Raw genomic sequence first — 17,953 nt, 5'->3', positions numbered from 1 at the left:
AGCATAATTCTTAAGGGCACTAGGATTTTCAGAATGGTAAAGGAATGTTGGCTTTAAAGTCATCAGTTGTATTAGCCCCTAACAAGAGCATCAGCCTGTTCTTTGAAGCTTTGAAGACAGGCATTGACTTCTCTCCAGCTATGAAAGTCTTAGATGGAATCTTCTTCCAATAGAAGGCCGTTTCATATACATTTAAGATCTGTTGTTTTGGCTGGGCACGGTGGCTCACACCTGTAATCCCAGCACTTTGGGAGGCGGAGGTGGGCAGATTGCTCAAGGTCAGGAGTTCAAGACCAGCCTGGCCAACATGGTGAAACTGTCTCTACTAAAAATACAAAATTAACCTGGACATGGTGGCACATCCTGTAATCCCAGTTGCTTGGGAGGCTTTGGCAGGAAAATCATTTGAACCCAGGAGGCGGAGGTTGCATGAGATCGCACCACTGTACTCCAGCCTTGGTGACAGAGCAAGACTCTGTCTCAAAAACAAAAGATCGTTGTTTAGTGTAGCTGCCTTTATCAATGATTTTAGCTAGATCTGGATAACCTGATGCAGCTTCTACGTTAGCACCTGCTGCTTCACCTTGCACTTTAAGTCATGAAGATAGCTTCTTTCCTTAAACCTCAGGAACCATTCTCTCTGCTAGCTTCCAGCTTTTCTTTTGCAATTCCCTCACCTCTCTCAGCCTCCATGGAATTGAAGAGTTAGGGCCTTGCTCTGGATTAGGCTTTGGCTTAAGGGAATGTTGTGGCTGTTTTTATCTTCTATCCAGACCAACTACAACTTTCTCCATATCAGCAATAAGGCTGTTTAGCTTTATTGTCTGTGTGTTTACTGGAGTAGCATTTTTAATTTCCTTCAAAATTTTTTCCTTTGCATTCATGACTTTGCTTTTCTCCTTTGCACTCACAACTTGGCTACCTGGAGCAAGAAGCCTAGCTTTCTGCCTACCAGTATTACTTCCTCACTAACTTAATCATGTTTGCTTTTGATTTAAAGTGACAGACTCTTCCTTTCATTTGGACACTTAGAGGCCTTTACAGGATTATTAGTTGGCCTAATTTCAAAATTGTGTTTCCAGGAATAGGGAGGCCCCAGGAGGGGGAGAGAGAAGGGAAAGGTCGGTGGAACAGTCCAAACATATACAGGGCTTATGGATTAATTTCCCCTTCCTTTATGAGCGCGGTTCATGTTGCCCCAAAACAATTGCAATAATATTAAAGATGACTGATCACAGATCACAATAGCAGACATAATAACAATGAAAAATTTTGAAATATTGCGAGAGTACCAAAATGTGACACAGAGACACAAAGCGAGCCAATGTTGAAATACAGGCAGTATCTGCTAAGCGGTATAAAACAATCTATGCGTGTACCTCTAGAAAGTCAGGAAGAGCAAATGTTTGGGGCAGCTGGGATTAAATGAGGCCGAGCTCACACAAGTGATGTGAAATTGCCTCGGGCTAGGCGGTCTGTGTGTCCCCCGGGGTGGCAACTGGCATGTCCCCAGGGCCCGGTTAGTCCCCGCGGGCCTGGAGGCGAAGACCGGGTACCTCTCCCTGCCGCCGCGCTCTTGGCCCCCGCGGGCTCCAGAGCGACTGGGAGGTGCTTTAACTCTGGGAAAGACCAGCCCGATCCACGGGGAGCCCGGGCGGCGCGCAACCAGAACCAACTGGCCCCACGCTCAGGGGCAGGGGGCGGGGTCGCGGAGGAAGGGCAGGGGGCGGGGCCGCGGAGGAAGGGCAGGGGGCGGGGCCGCGGAGGAAGGGCAGGGGGCGGGGCCGCGGAGGAAGGGCAGGGGGCGGGACCGCGGAGGAAGGGCAGGGGGCGGGGCCGCGGAGGAAGGGCCGGGGGCGGGGCCTCGGAGGAAGGGCCGGGGGCGGGGCCGCCGAGGAAGGGCCGAGGGCGGGGCCGGGCCGGGGAGCCTGTGGCTTACGGAAGCGGAGGCCAGGGCATCTCGCTGCGCGCTTGGCCGCGATGAGCTCGGTCTCGGGGCTCCGCAGGGGGCACCCGGCAGGTAGGCAGGGGGCGTCGACTGGGCACTGAGCGGGTCTGCGTCTTGCTCCGGCTGGAGGGGAAACGCGGGTTAGGGGACCGGGCGCGCGGACCGGAGCGGGGCCGCGGGTTCCTTCGGCTTTGCAGGGCGGCCTGGAGAAGTTGCACTCTTGGATTGAAGCGCTCAGGGCCGGTGGGGACGGCTTCGCGCTTCAGTCTAAGAAACACTCGGGACCTGGCTGCCGCCTCCTGGCGGTCCCGGGTAGCGGCCGCGGCGCTGGGGCGTGCCCCTGCCGCCTTTGTCCTCCGGGGCGATGAGCGCTTTAGGGGCGCCCCGGCTGTTTAAACCTTAAAAGGCTGTCCCCACCCGGGCCTGGCGTTCCCCCACACCTGGCCGTTTGAAATGTTGACTTTTGGGGGTTGGATCTTTTGTTTGCTCACGTCGAAAAGTGAAAAGGAGGGGTTGTTCCGCCGAGGCATAATGAAAACATAACAGGCCCGCGGGGTGCCCGGGCCAAGACCCAGGGTCCGCCCGGGCTTCACCTGGAGGCGGCCAGTTCCTGGCGGCCAGCACACCCCTCTATCTCTCTTCTTCATCCAGGAAACCTGCTGCTGTCTGTCGGTTTGAGCCAAAAGCACAATAACTTTTCTCTGCAAAGCAATCAACTGCTAAGAGCGTACATTCTGTCACTTACTACTGGTAAAGTTTAGAAACTTCAAGCCTGGCCAGAGTAAAACAAACAGAAAGGTCGAAACGCCTGCAGTTGGCCGGCCGCGGTTGGCTCACACCTGTAATCCCAACACTTTGGGAGGCCGAGGCGGGCGGATCACCAGAGGTCGGGAGTTCTGGACCAGCCTAACTAATACGGTGAAACCCCGTCTCTACTAAAAATACAAAAAATTAGCCAGGCGTGGGCGCAAGCTACTGGGGAGGCTGAGACAGGAGAATCGTTTGAACCCGGGAGGTGGAGGTTGCAGTGAGCTGAGATCGCCCCACTGCACTCCAACCTCGGCGACAGAGTGAGACTTCGAATCAAGAAAAAAAAAAAAAAAAAAAGAAAGAAATGCCTGCAGTTGGTTAGAGTGCTTTTGTTTAAGAACTTTTTATATTTTGCTGCACAAAGGAAGTGGTGCTCCAGAGGCAAGCTGTAAAAGTCACATGGTCGTAGAGGAAGTAGATAGGTAGCCTTGTCCTGGAGGCACAGTGCAGGGTCCAGTTGCAGTCTCTATGGACGGGAAGCCGGGGCTTTCCTTCACTCACCTGCTCCCTTCCTCTTCTTCCTCCACCGCACTCTCCAGTGCATGTTCGAGGCCTGATGGTTACTCAACATACGGTTACTAAATACATTGTTGATGGAGCCGATGGGTAGATTTTCATAGAGAGTGCAGTGAATGAAGACGATGACAGTAGAATGACCGAAGTCGTTTGGGAAGTTGAACAAAGTTTAGAAAGGTAGCCGGTCTCGAGTGGGAGGGACTGCGTGGAGATGGGCCTACAAAGACTTTGGAATCTGCAGGTGGGCTGGCTTTCAATCCCAACTGCACTTTGCCGACCTTGGCACGCCTGGCCCACTTTCTCTGTCCCTGTTCCTGAGCTGTGGAGCTGTGAGATAAGGTATCTAAGGCGTCAGGCCATCAACAAATGGTAGCTGGCAGGATTATCTGGAGGGATTATCAAATTAGAGGTGAAAAAAGGAATGATTAGTTTTGTAAAACCTAAGCTGATTTAAGGAACAAGGAGGTGGCAGTTACATTATCCTGCAAAGGAAGAAAAGTGAAGAGAGGGCCAGACACAGTGGTGGGCGCCTGTAGTCCCAGCTACTGGGGAGACTGAGGCAGGAGAATCGCTTGAAACTGGGAGGCAGAGGTTGCAGTGAGCCAAGATTGCACCACTGCACTCCAGCCTGGGCGACAGAGAGAGGATCTGTCTCAAAAAAAAAAAAAAAGTGAAAAGAGGTCAAGAATCAGGTTTAAAGAAGGGCACATTTTTGATAAGTAGATTGCAGATGAAAAGGAATTTCTATATCTGTTATAGAGGGTAGCTCCTTCATTAAAATTTGTTTTCTCCATATCAATAAAGCTATTTCTTACTTTATCCAGGTTTTTAAATATTAATGCAGGCCGGGCGCAGTGGCTCATGCTTGTAATCACAGCACTTCCAGGAGGCTGAGGCAGGTGGATCACTTGAGGCCAGAAGTTCAAGACCAGCCAGGACAACATAGCAAAACCCCGTCTCTATAGAAAATACAAAAAAAAATTAGCTGGGCGTGGTGGCGCATGCCTGTAATCCCAGCTACTCAGGAGGCTAAGGCGGGAGAATCGCTTGAACCCGGAGGCGGAGGTTGTGGTGAGCCGAGATCACACCACTGCACTCCAGCCTGGGCGACAGAGCAAGACTCCATCCCCAAAAAATAGTAATAAAAAATATTAATGCGGCATAATGATACTTAAGTGCCCCCTTCTGGAAAGCTTGTCTGCTTGGGATACACAGCTCGAGGTGGTCATGATGTGTTATTTTCTCTGCAATCTGTGGGTAAAGTTTATCAACTCCAGAAAAGTATTGGAACTTAGGTCCTGGCATCTGTCTCCATGCTTTTTGTTCTGATTCAGTGTTTGCTAGAGTGGCCACTGGACCTGGTCATTAACTGGTACTGCAGGATGCAGGGTGCACTTTGTGAGAGTGAAGGTTACAGCTGGCCAGCATCAGAACGGGGGTGTCCAGAGCCTAGGTTTTTTTCTACATCCGTAGCATTAACAAACAACAACAACAACAAAAAAACTTAAAAAAACAATCCCTCACTGAGGTTGCCAAATCTGTTAACTTTGAAACTGAATGTATTAAGAGATGGGGTCTAGCTCTGTTACCCAGGCTGGAGTATGGTGGCTATTCACAGGGGCAGTCATAGCACACTATATCCTAGAACTCTTGGGCTCAAGAGATCCTCCTGCCTCGGCCTTCCAAGTAACCGGGACTATAGGCTTGCCACTATGCCTGGCCAGAACGTCATTTTAAACATTTTAAACAGATTTTCTTGAGCAGCTACTTAATACTAGTTAGCCATTCCTAAACCTGTAGGTCTTGACTAATGAGAGGGCATATTTGAGACAATGCAAACTCACATCTTAAGTTATTAATTTTAATGTATCAGCAACAACTGGGAAGCTACTTCTTTGGGAATATGAGAAACAAGAGTTTTAAAGACCTAAGCAAGAATACGTCTCCAGTGTTTTCACCCTGAGGGATATGAGTTAGTTTGCTGAGCAGCCATTTGGCACAGCTTCCGTGAGTTAGGTTGTGAGCCGCCTATGGCTCCAGCAGTCAGCAGTCAGTATGGAGCAGAAGCCTCAGGAGGTGAGCCGCTGGCCTGCTACCACCGAGGAAGACACTAAGACACTGAGTGCTTTCCAAGTTGTGCAGAATTTTGGCAGGTGAGGAGGATGGTCGTGACATATGGATTTAATTTTCTTGAAGTTATTGTTTCTTTATACTCTAATTGGTTAAAAGATAAGCAGGTGAGGTTATCAAAAGGCAGTAGATCCCGACAGCTTTTGAAAATGGGAAGAGTGAAATCCCTGTGCTGTCTTCATAGAGCAGTGTGTGGAGTAGGAAGTACCTGGTTACTGTGCTCACCTAGGGCAAAGGTCGGACTAAACAGCTTTCTCATCTGCCATGCAGCGGGGAGGACCAGTTGGAGAGGTTGCTTTTGGCTCTCACACCTTAGTGTAAAAATCACTTTGTGAAAAATGCAGCTGTCACCTCCTTCCTCCAAGATTCTGATTCTGCCTCAGTTAGGATCCAGGAATCTGCATTTTAACATCCACACCAGGAATTCTGATGCCCAAGGTTGAGCAAAACTGACTTAGGGCGTACGGACAGAGGATGCCTTAGTGGGGTCTTAGTTGGGTCTCATTGCTTGGGGCAGTTCCAGGAGGAATAGGCTAAAAGGGACTTGAACTGAATTCCCCACCTTGTATTTTTTTTTTGAGGAGAAGTGAGATCAATCAGGTGATGGGGGCTAGTAATGGGGAGATCTCTAAGGAGAGGGGAACCAACCCTTTTGGCTAGGAGATGATGGGTAAGAGTCCGTGCTTTAGGGTCATTCTTCCTCAACTGAAGGGTGCATCTTGCTATACTGATAATATTTCGGTTTATTCATTGCTGTCTCCCCTCTAAGCTATTGAGCTATCAGGTAAAAACAGATGCATGAGTGGATGGGGCCTTTATTATAGAAGATGCCACACTTTTTGCACTGTCCAGTGTAGAAGCCACTGGCCAATTAATTTAAATTGAAAATAAATTAAAATTGAGTTCCTCAGTTGCACTGGCTGCATTTAAATGCTCAGTAGACACATCTGGCCAGTGGCTACCTTATGAGACAGTGCAAATACGGAACAATTCCACCATCACAGACACTTCCATGACATAGCACTGCTCTAGAGAGTAGAGAGGAATTCAGTGGAAGGCTGTCCAGGGAGTAGGGAGTCCAGTTGAGAATGGAGAGCAGAGGGCTCCCCTTACAGGGTTGGAAATGCGGATGTGTCATGCAGGATATCCAAGGTCCACGTCTTTGCCCTTGCCCTTCCCTTCCTCCACCCAAACTTCTACCTCTTCCAGGCCTACACCACTGGTAATCCAGCATTAACCACAAACTGTATTTCAGTTTTCCTGTAGGACTTAATTCTTTGTTTCAGAAAACGTGCAAAAACATTTTCTGCATAACAAAGCAACTTCATATTTCAACTTCGTAATCACGGAACTGTTACTCTAGGCATATTTTGCAGTGAACGCATTTGTGTAATATTTTCTCCATTTCTGTTTATAAGATTGTTATTTTGCAGGTCGAGTTGGGGGTGAGAAAGCATAGAGCTGTTAATTTATAGTTTGTTTATTAGTAAGCAGTTTCCCTTCATTTCCTTTTCTTCATATACTTTGGCTTTTAAACTAACCAAAACAGAAGGGTCTTAGAGTTTGGGAGTCAGAAGGGGGATGGGAGTTCCTACTATATTTTACTGCCATAAGTCAAAAATAATTAACAAAAATCAACTTCTTTTAATAGGTGGGGAAGAAAACATGACAGAAACAGATGCCTTCTATAAAAGGTAAAGCTGTGCTCTTTTCTAATAAAGGTCTCTTCCTTTGATGGTCATGATCAGCCTACAGAAATCAAAGCAAGAATGGGTCCTGGGAGCTAGGAAGTAAAACTCAGTAGGCCAAGTTTTAGCCTTTGGGGAGCTCATTTGTAGATAGGCAGGTTGTGCTGCCCCTGGTTGTCGAGGGACCTGGAGTGATGTTCAGAATGCATATTAATTGGCATGGCATGAGCCTAGAGCTAGAGCTTGGTTCTGAGCCTCGTGGTTATTCTTGGTTGCGGGATCCTGGGGCCTGGGGGAAAGACATCAAGGCAGAGGGTTAAGGATGTGTCAGGATGGCACATGGCTGCTCTTTACCAATTGGCAGAGAGATATTTCAGGACTTTCCTTACTAGCATGGCCTTTCCTGGAGCACACCAGTGGGACATCAGCCTGGCAAGGAGGAAGCTCAGATCTCTATCTACATGTTGACCTAGAACTTGGAGGGGCTCATTATTTAATATGACTTGAAGTGATTGTTTTTCAACTTTTCATTAACAGAGAAATGTTTGATCCGGCAGAAAAGTACAAAATGGACCACAGGAGGAGAGGAATTGCTTTAATCTTCAATCATGAGAGGTTCTTTTGGCACTTAACACTGCCAGAAAGGCGGGGCACCTGCGCAGATAGAGACAATCTTACCCGCAGGTAGTAGTTTTATCTACCTATCAAGATGAGGCAGTTAAGTGATAAAATTACTTTTGGCCAGGTGTGGTGGTTCATGCTGGTAATCCCAGCACTTTGGGAAGCCAAAGTGGGAGGATCACTTAAGGCAAGGAGTTTGAGACAAGTCTGGGCAACAGAGTGAGACCTGGTCTCTACAAAAAATAAAAATCAATTAGCTGGGCCTGGTGGCGGTAGTCCCAGCTACTCTGGAGGCTGAAGGGGGAGGATTGCTTGAGCCCAGGAGTTCAAGGCTGCACGGAGCTGTGATCATGCCACTACACTCCAGGCTGGGCAACAGAGTGAGACCTTGTCTCTAAAATAAAAAATAATGTTTTTTCCATGTTTCCAAAAGAAAAGCTAAAAAAAAATTAAAAATTAAAAAAATTCCAGACTTCTAGAAGTAGGGAAAAAAAATTACTTATCATAACTTGTCAACACTAATGAGGTAACAACAGATCAAGAGTGTTGGAGGATGGGCCTTGCTTTGATGCAGCCTCCCTTAAAAACTTGCTTGAGTTGGCCAGGCACAGTGGCTCACTCCTGTAATCCTAGCACTTTGGGAGGCTGAGGCGGGTGGATCATGAGGTCAGGAGATCGAGATCATCCTGGCTAACATGGTGAAACCCCATCTCTCCTAAAAAATACAAAAAATTAGCCGGGCGTGGTGGCGGGAGCCTGTAGTCCCAGCTACTCGGGAGGCTGAGGCAGGAGAATGGCGTGAACCCAGGAGGTGGAGCTTGCAGTGAGCCGAGATCGAGCCACCGCACTCCAGCCTGGGCGACAGAGCGAGCCTCTGTCTCAAAAAAAAAAAAGAACTTGCCTGTGTTATTTTCCTTACTCGGTTCTATTAAATGTTGACAGGCTTTTGCATTTGTACTAACATTTGCATAGTAGACAACAACACTCTAAATTGAATCGGCTGTCATTATGATTAAATCCTTTCCTACCATGGTGAATGAAGGGAAAACCACCATTGTTATATTTCATTTTTCTCCTAAAGAAAGCAAATTTATGTGTCATTAAAATGTGTATAGATTCTTCCAAAGTAAGGGTATTTGACAACTTTGAAAAGTTTATAGGCTAACGTTTCATTTAATATATCACTAGGTTTTCAGATCTAGGATTTGAAGTGAAATGCTTTAACGATCTTAAAGCGGAAGAACTACTGCTCAAAATTCATGAGGGTAGGTAGTTTTGCTATTATATAGTTCATCTTCCTCTAATGAAACCGAGTCCTTTATCCTATCTGTAAAGACAGGTACAAGTAATTACTTGTGTGACAAAAAAAGTATTAATTTAGCACAGGTTACAGGTTTTGGGTATGCTTCTGTGTTTCCGTTACCGAGCACATTTAGAGACCCTTGCAAATAATTATGCCTCTGAAGTTTATATTTAGCATACCACTAGTTACAGTCTATTGCAGAAATGAATGAAATGACCCCTTCAATTGGCAGTAAAAGCCTAAAATGCAAATACTACAGGTGCTGGGCAGTCAACAGGCTCATTTTCTCATTGACTCCTTTCATGCCCCATTTTCTCACTGCTTTCCAAATAGTGTTGGTTTACATACATTACCTCCTTTAATTCTCACAACATCAATATGGGGTAGGTATTCTAATTACAACAACCTATATTATAATCATCACTGCATGCCAACCATTATATTTGCATAATTACTTTAAACTTTCTTCAGAGCTCTTCTTTAAACTGCACATCATTCTAACTTTGGCTGCTTTTACCAGCTTTTCTACTTTGCTCAGAAGCTTTGGAGGACATCAGTCTCATGTCACCGAACCTGGCCTTGAGTACTCTTTTGGAAGCTCTAAGTGCTATAATCTTTTTTTTTTGAGATGGCGTCTCGCTGTCCCCCCCAGGCTGGAGTGCAGTGGTGTGATCTCAGCTTACTGCAGCCTCCACCTCCTGGGATCAAGCAATTCTCCTGCCTCAACTTCCCAAGTAGCTTGCCCCCATGCCCAGCTAATTTTTGTATTTTTAGTAGAGATGGGGTTTCACCGTGTTGGCCAGGCTGGTCTTGAACTCCAGTCTCAAGTGATCCACCTGCCTTGGCCTCCCAAGGTGCTGGGATTCCAGGCGTGAGCCACTGCGCCTGGCCCTAAGTGCTGTCTGTATTCCTATAGTGAAAGTGCAGCAATGCATGGGGAGCTGTGGAGCAGCAGTTTCTGGGTCTTTCCACTCTGCTCTAAGGTCTCTGCTGATTCAAGGAGATTTTTAGTTTATTGCCAAAATAACTTGGATCTTAAGTGAGATTCCCTGTCATAATCCCTTTATGTTTTCCACATCATTCTGTGTTTTAGAAAGGCTAATGAAATTTGGTCAAATTCTATTACTCTGAACTTTAATACATTTGGATTTTTTTAAAAATAAGATACAGTATGGTATGTTCTGTTTGATTAAAGACTAAATTGTTTCATTACAGATACTTTACACTTATTAAAGAGTAGGCTGGGCACGGTGGCTCATGCCTGTAATCCCAGCACTTTGGGAGGCCAAGGCGAGATGGATCACCTGAGGTCAGGAGTTCGAAACCAGCCTGGCTATGTGGCAAAACCCCGTCTCTACTAAAAATACAAAAATTAACTGGGTATGGTTTCTAATCTGTAATCCCAGCTACTTGGGAGGCTGAGGCAGGAGAATCGCGTGAACCCGGGAGGTGGAGGTTGCAGTGAGCCAAGATTGCGCCACTGCACTCCAGTCTGGGCACCAAGAGTGAAACTCCATCTCAAAAAAACAAAAAAGACAAAACCACAAATTTTCCTCATCCCCAATCATGTGGATGTAACTTTATTCTTGTGTTAATAAACTGAATTTTTATGTGCAGATAACAAGCATCATATTTTCATTTCTATATTCTCTTTTGGGTCCTTTATAGTGTCAACTGTTAGCCACGCAGATGCCGATTGCTTTGTGTGTGTCTTCCTGAGCCATGGCGAAGGCAACCACATTTATGCGTATGATGCTAAAATCGAAATTCAGACATTAACTGGCTTGTTCAAAGGAGACAAGTGTCACAGCCTGGTTGGAAAACCCAAGATATTTATCATTCAGGTAAGACTGATTACATTATCATCTTAATTATAAAGTCTGTCATTCTGAACATGTGATAAAGGTCTAAAAGCCAGTTTTGAAAGTAATTTTCTCCAGTAATTGGACAGGCCCTTTTTGAATTCTGGCCAATCATAGTTGCACTTTGAGCTGTTAGTAATAATTCTTTGACACACTCATTGTCTATATTACAAAATAACAGCATTTGGATTGAGATTTGAAGTGACTCACAAAGTAACCAATGTGCTACTCCCTGTCTGAGCCTGATACCAAGGAGAGCCATTGGAAAGCGTACCTGCTGATTGAAGAGTGCCGCGCAAGGCAACCTCATCAGACTAGGTTTGCTTCTTTGGGAGGTGGAGAGCATATAAACCAATGGAAAGAATGGAAAAATAAAGCCTTCTAGTCCTATCCTGTCTCATCCCTTTCACATTGCCCCTTAAACCAAGATTGTTTCCCCCGCTGCCAAATTGGTTTTAGGGATAAAAGTATTTTTTACAGGCGCGATGGCTCACACCTGTAATCCCAGCACTTTGGGAGGCCGAGGCAGGCAGATCACCTGAGGAGTTCAAGACCAGCCTGGCAAACATGGTGAAACCCTGTCTCTACTAAAAACACAAAAATTAGCCGGGCATGGTGGCAGGTGCCTGTAATCCCAGCCATGCAGGAAGCTGAGGCACGAGAATTGCTTGAACCTGGGAGGCAGAGGCTGTAGTGAGCCAAGAGCACACCACTGCACTCCAGCCTGGGCGTCAGAGTGAGACCCTGTCTGTCTAAAAAAAAGAAATTTTTTTTTGCATGAATATTACTTGGCATATCATTAAGGATTTTTTTTTTGAGACGGAGTCTCGCTCTGTACCCCAGGTTGGAGTGCAATGGTGCAGTCTCGGCTCACTGCAACCTCCGCCCCCGGGTTCAATTATTCTCCCACTTCAGCCTCCCGAGTAGCTGGGATTACAGGCACCTGCCATCATGGCTGGCTAATTTTTGTATTTTCATAGAGATGGGGTTTCACCATGTTGGCCAGGGTGGTCTTGAACTCCTGACCTCAGGTGATCTGCCCGCCTTGGCCTCCCAAAGTGTTGGGATTACAGGCGTGAGCCACTGCGCCCGGCCAAAGATTTTGAACTACAAAAGAGAAACCTGACATGCTAGTGTCACAATTCTGTATTTCCATGAATGGCATTGGAGGACATGAAATAACATTGTGTTAGTCTATTCTTGCATTGCTATAAAGAAATACCTGAGACTGGGTAATTTATAAGGAAGAGAGATTTGATTGGACTAAGTTCTGCAGGCTGTACAGGAAGCATGGTGCTGGCATCTGCTTCTGGTGAGGCCTTAGGAAGCTTACAATTATGGTGGAAGGTGACAGAGAGCCAGCATAGGACTTGTTGGGAGTGGAAGCAAGAGAGTGCCAAGGGAGAGGTCCCAGACTCTCTTAAATTACCAGATTTCATGTGAACTGAGTGAGAGCTCACTTATCACCAAGGGGATGATGCTAAACCATTCATGAGAGATCCTCCCCAGTGATCCAGTCACCTTCCACAGGCCTCACCTCCCACACTGGGAACCACATTTTAACATGAGATTTGGAGGGACAGACATGCAAACCATATGAAACATGAAACTGCATTTCGCATCCTACCATAAAGCCTTGTTTTGGGGTGAGGAAGTGAAGGATGACTGCCTCGTTTCTGGTTTGGACAACTGCATTGGAATGTCTGTGGGACATGGAATTGGTGATACAGGTGTCGAACCTAAGACAGGTGGCCTCGGCTGGAGAAATAAATCAGGAGGTGGTCGTGGAAGCCATGGGACTAGATAGATGAGTTTACTCGTGTTGAATACAGCCTGAAAAAGGAGTGTAGAACAAAACCGAGGGGCGCCCATGAGGAATGGGCTGAAGAGGGAAGATACTGAGGAGGATGGACACCAGTAGAAAACCAAGAAACAAATAATGACATGGTTGTTTCGTGAAAAGGGTAGTGGCCAACACTGTCAAACACAAGAGACTTGGAAATAACTAATGAGCTACTATGGGAAGAAAGCCACAAATGAAATCATTTGCCAAGTTACGTTCTCTCTCTATGCCTTAGATTCTTGGTAAAAAGAGCACCTGCCTCATGGGGTGGTTGTGTGGGCAAAATCACCTGACTGACTTAATGAATGAAAACCACTTAGAACAGTGCCTGGCATAGGCATGCCCTCAGTAAAGGCTCGCTCTTACTCTTATTGCAGTTGACTGGGCAGGTGATGTCATCAGGTTAAAGGTGTTCTATGTTATATTTAGGAAGGACAGTAGAAAAAAGGCCTGAAAATAAGCCTGCTGATACCAAGATTAAAATCTGCCTATAAAAACGGGATAGTAGGGATTTTCTATTTATTTTATGATTTGAAATCATTCAGGACTTTCTTTTGATGCTCATAATTCTTTAACCATTTCAGAACTGATTGATGCATTTATAATGCTACAACAGAATCTTATTAGCTGACTGTATTCGTGTATAGGGTGACCATAACAAAGTACCACAGACTGTGTGGTTTAAACAGCGGGAATTTATCGTCACAGTCCTGGAGCTGGAAGTCTCAGATGAAGGTGTGGGGGGGACTGGTTTCTTCTGAGGCCTCCCTTCTTGGCTTGTAGGTGGCCATCTTGTCCCTGTGCCTTCATATGGTCTTTCTTCTGTGCATGTCTGTGTCTCAGTTTCTTCTTATGAAGACACTGGTCGTGTTGGATTTGGGTTCACCCGTATGACCTCATTTTCCTTAATCACCTCTAAAGGCCCTGTCTTCAAATACAGTCATAGTTGAGGTATTAGGGCTAGGACTTCAACATATGAATTTTTGGGGAACACAATTCAGCTTGTAAAAGTCACTTATGAGAAGAGTTTAATGTTAGCCTCTGAGTCAGAATTTAATATTAATTATGAGCCTAAATTTAATGTAAATTCTGAGTGAGTCAGAATTAGTGGGTAAAAATTTGAGACCTCACTTTTTAATGGGCACACAAGGAAGAAGATGCATTAGTAGGTATCTCCTCAGGTCAGGCTGGATGTCATTTTAACTCCTAACAATTTATAGCAGCAGCCAGGCAAGCAACAGTCAATCTGGAAATACACTGCCTGCCTAAATAGAATCACTTAGGTCAATACTATAGCTTTCAAAAGGGAAGGTAATACCGTGTGCCCTGGGTGTGGTTAATCTGTAAGAAATTTTAAAACCACAAGCTTTTTCCTCTACAGTATACCCTTCTACCAACATAATTTGATGTATACTTGGGGATGCCAATTTTTTCTTAAAACATTAACTAAAAGAAAACCTAAGTAGGGAAACAACTTTGTTGGCTTTTGTGCCCTCTAAACCTGAATGTATTGCTTCTGAACTGCTCAGAATGTGGTTTCTGTTGTAATGAAGGGGTTCTGGCTTACACATTCACTGCACACATTAAGCATTGGGAAGGAAACAGTAGGCAAAGAGGTGGGTTTTTCCTCCTTGTCTTGTCTTGTAGGCATGTCGGGGAAACCAGCACGATGTGCCAGTCATTCCTTTGGATGTAGTAGATAATCAGACAGACAAGTTGGATACCAACATAACTGAGGTGGATGCAGCCTCCGTTTACACTCTGCCTGCTGGAGCTGACTTCCTCATGTGTTACTCTGTTGCAGAAGGTGTGTGGTGTTTAAAACAAACATATAATTGCCTCTCTTGGCTAAGGTCCTGTAAGTTTCACCTTTGATTGGTTTGGGTCAGATCTTTCGGTTGGGACATAGTGATTCCATCCTGAAGCTCACAGACTTAGAATTTCTTTGACCACATGGCACAGAGTGATAAATGAAAGTGTAAAGTACCTTACAGAAAAATCATTCCTGAGAGTTATATTGAGTAAAGCAACAGTCTAATTAATTATATTAATATTAGCAGCCTACCATCAGTTACTGAGGGTGGCAGTGCCATTGTGGTAATTGTCATGGAAAGCCTTTTTTTTTTTTTTTTGAGACAAGGTCTCAACTCTGTCACTGAGACTGAAGTGCAATGGCATGATCATGACTCACTGCAGCCTCAATTTCTCAGGCTCAAGCAATCCTCCCACCTCAGCCCCCCTGTAGCTGGGACTATAGGCATGCACCACCATGCTTAGCTAACTTTTTAATTTTTCTGTAGAGATTGGGTCTTGCTATGTTGCTCAGGCTGGTCTCAAACGATCCTCCAGCCTTGGCCTCCCAAAATGCTGGGATTACAGGAATGAGCCATTGCATACGTGTGTGTGTGTGTGTGTGTGTGTGTGTGTGTGTGTGTGTGTGTGTGTGTGTGTGTGTGTGTGTGTGTGTGTGTGTGTGTGTGTGTGTGTGTGTGTGTGTGTGTGTGTGTGTGTGTGTGTGTGTGTGTGTATTTTTTTTTTTTTTTTTGAGAGAGAGTCTCACTCTGTTGCCCAGGCTGGAGTGCAGTGGTCCAATGTCGGCTCACTGCAACCTCTGCCTCCTGGGTTCAAGTGATTCTCCTACCTCAGCCTCCCGAGTAGCTGGGAATACAGGTGCCTGCCACCACGCCCAGCTAATTTTTGTAGTTTTAGTAGAGATTGGGTTTCACCATGTTGGCCAGGCTGGTCTCAAACTCCTGACCTCAAGTGATCTGCCTGCCTCAGCCTCCCAAAGTGCTGGGATTACAGGCATGAGCCACCATGCCCAACTGAAAAATATTTTGATAATGGTTCTTTGCTTTTGTAGTAAATAATTTTGTTTGACTTGTTTTTAGTAATCTCATGTCTCAATCATTGTCTATCTTGGGAATGTTTTAGGAAATGGAGGAAATTATATAGAATTAACCCCGTGTATATAAAACTATATAGAATTAGTCTCTTTTCCCATTTGAAAAGAGTCAAAAAAATTTAAAGCCATATATATCATGGACACATCTTAAGACTCTTCTAAGGATTTTTAAGAACTTACACTTCTGTAACTATAAAGAATACACACAGTAATTGAAAGCCAGAAAACTACAGCAACATTTTCCTTCTCACTTTTTTAGGATATTATTCTCACCGGGAAACTGTGAACGGCTCATGGTACATTCAAGATTTGTGTGAGATGTTGGGAAAATATGGCTCCTCCTTAGAGTTCACAGAACTCCTCACACTGGTGAACAGGAAAGTTTCTCAGCGCCGAGTGGACTTTTGCAAAGACCCAAGTGCAATTGGAAAGAAGCAGGTTCCCTGTTTTGCCTCAATGCTAACTAAAAAGCTGCATTTCTTTCCAAAATCTAATTAATAGAGACTATCTTATTTTACAATCTGTATTGAAAATGTCTTTCTCAGCCAGGCGTGGTTACTCACACCTGTAATCCCAGCACTTTGGGAATCCAAGGTGGGCGGATCACCTGAGGTCGGGAGTTCGAGACCAGCCTGACCAACATGGAGAAGCCCCGTCTCTACTAAAAATACAAAAAAAAAAAATTTACCTAGGTGTGGTGGCGCATGCCTGCAATCCCAGCTACTTGGGAGGCTGAGGCAGGAGAATCACTTGAACCCAGGAGGTGGAGGTTGCGGTGAGCCGAGATTGCGCCATTGCACTCCAGCCTGGGCAACAAGAGTGAAACTCCGTCTCAAAAAAAAAGAAAATGTCTTTCTCTTCTTTTTATATAAATATCGTTAGGCTGAAGCATTATGGTCCAATGATTCAAATGTTTTAACGTTTAATGCCTAGCAGAGAACTGCTTTAAAAAAAAAAAAAAGTTCATGTTGGCCATGGTGAAAGGGTTTGATATGCAGAAACAAAATCCTCAGGAAATTAGATAAATAAAAATTTACAAGCATTTGTATTATTTTTTAATAAACTGCAGGGTTACACAAAAATCTAGCTGATTTAACTTGTATTTTGTCACTTTTTTATAAAAGTTTGTTTGATGTTTTTAAAGGTTTTCAAAATCCAGGAATTAAATCATCCCTTAATAAAATATTTGAAATTCATATTTTATTACATTTTTAACTCACATTCTTGTTCATTTGTGTAACTGATAGATGTTTTTTACTCGGTCATTTAAATGTTTAATATTTCATCTACATATGAATTACCACATTTTGTGTATGACTTTAATTCCTACTTTAAAAAAAATCAGCATTCCAGAATTGTTGTATGGCATTCTGAGGATGAAATAGAAAACATGATAATTCTTAGCGACTACAGGCTGAACACCTGCAAAGTCTGATTCTGTCAGCATCTTCCATGTTAAGTTCCTACAAACAGTCCAGGAGTCATCAGACCCATTCACACACGATCACATTAGTAGAATAACAGATGTTACTTTCAAGGTTCAATTCTTATTAATATGATATAGAATCTGAATAATACTGTTTTGTTAATAATCTGCCAGAGGCTGAAGAAAGTTAACTGTTTCGGCTTCGATACCTGAAACTTGTGATTTGCAGGTTCAAAAGCAATCGTTTATACACACTGTTTCAGTTGAAGTTCAAAAAGTACCAACTATACTTTATGGTTGGTGGAACATTTATGCCTTTTTGGTAAATGATAAAAAGATCTTACTCCCAACTACTGCGTATTAAAAAAAGAAGTTAATGACAAGATGATTCCGTGGGAGGTTGAGGCAGGAGGGTTGCTTGAGCCCAGGAGTTTGATTTGGCAAGACCTGGTCTCTGATTTTTTTAAAAGATGATTCCAAATTAAGTCTAAGAATGAAAGTGAATGCCAAGCACAGACCCTTTCACCTCCACATAGAGAATAAACGTGGGACAAGCTGACAAGGATTTTTAGCTAACAGCAGCCACTGTTGCTTTGATAGACGCATACAAGCCCTTTCTAACATTAGCAAGTTATAAAAATCCAAAAAGTAAAAATCTCAGTTGAGAACAATACTTATGTTTTACAAGAATTTAATAACAAAAAAAGATTAAACAATCGAAATGAACCATGGGACTCAAAAACATCCTAAGTTGCAAAATCAATACGTAATGGAAAATCTGACGACATTTAAAAATGTAAGATTAATTCTTTTCATTGAGTTCTTCTACTTGCATTTGCAAATAGAGAGAATGGCGCACCTGTTTCAGGGATTCTTTAGCCTGTCATGGGAAAAAGAAAAA

General features: G+C 44.5%; 2 protein-coding genes across 2 annotated transcripts in view; one reads left to right on the top strand and one right to left on the bottom strand.

Annotated features, from left to right (window-relative positions):
• Positions 1 to 1,890: 1,890 nt before the first annotated feature.
• Positions 1,891 to 16,822, top strand: CASP6 (caspase 6). Its single transcript, XM_002815052.6, has 7 exons — positions 1,891 to 2,020; positions 7,056 to 7,098; positions 7,630 to 7,776; positions 8,902 to 8,978; positions 10,685 to 10,860; positions 14,369 to 14,528; positions 15,886 to 16,822. The coding sequence occupies exons 1-7, from the start codon at positions 1,981 to 1,983 to the stop codon at positions 16,122 to 16,124; spliced, it is 882 nt and encodes a 293-aa protein (XP_002815098.1). The 5' UTR covers positions 1,891 to 1,980; the 3' UTR covers positions 16,125 to 16,822.
• MCUB (mitochondrial calcium uniporter dominant negative subunit beta) overlaps positions 16,807 to 17,953 on the bottom strand; it is a 121,362-nt gene continuing 120,215 nt past the window's right edge. The window contains exon 8 of the mRNA XM_002815053.5: positions 16,807 to 17,932. Within this exon, the coding sequence (XP_002815099.2) occupies positions 17,855 to 17,932 (78 nt within the window). The 3' untranslated portion in view covers positions 16,807 to 17,854. The remainder of the gene's footprint in view (positions 17,933 to 17,953) is intronic.

Source organism: Pongo abelii, chromosome 3, assembly GCF_028885655.2.
Source record: "Pongo abelii isolate AG06213 chromosome 3, NHGRI_mPonAbe1-v2.0_pri, whole genome shotgun sequence".
Classification (NCBI taxonomy): Eukaryota; Metazoa; Chordata; class Mammalia; order Primates; family Hominidae; genus Pongo; species Pongo abelii.
Note: the sequence above shows the minus strand (reverse complement) of the source record. Positions and strands in the feature narration are given on the sequence as shown.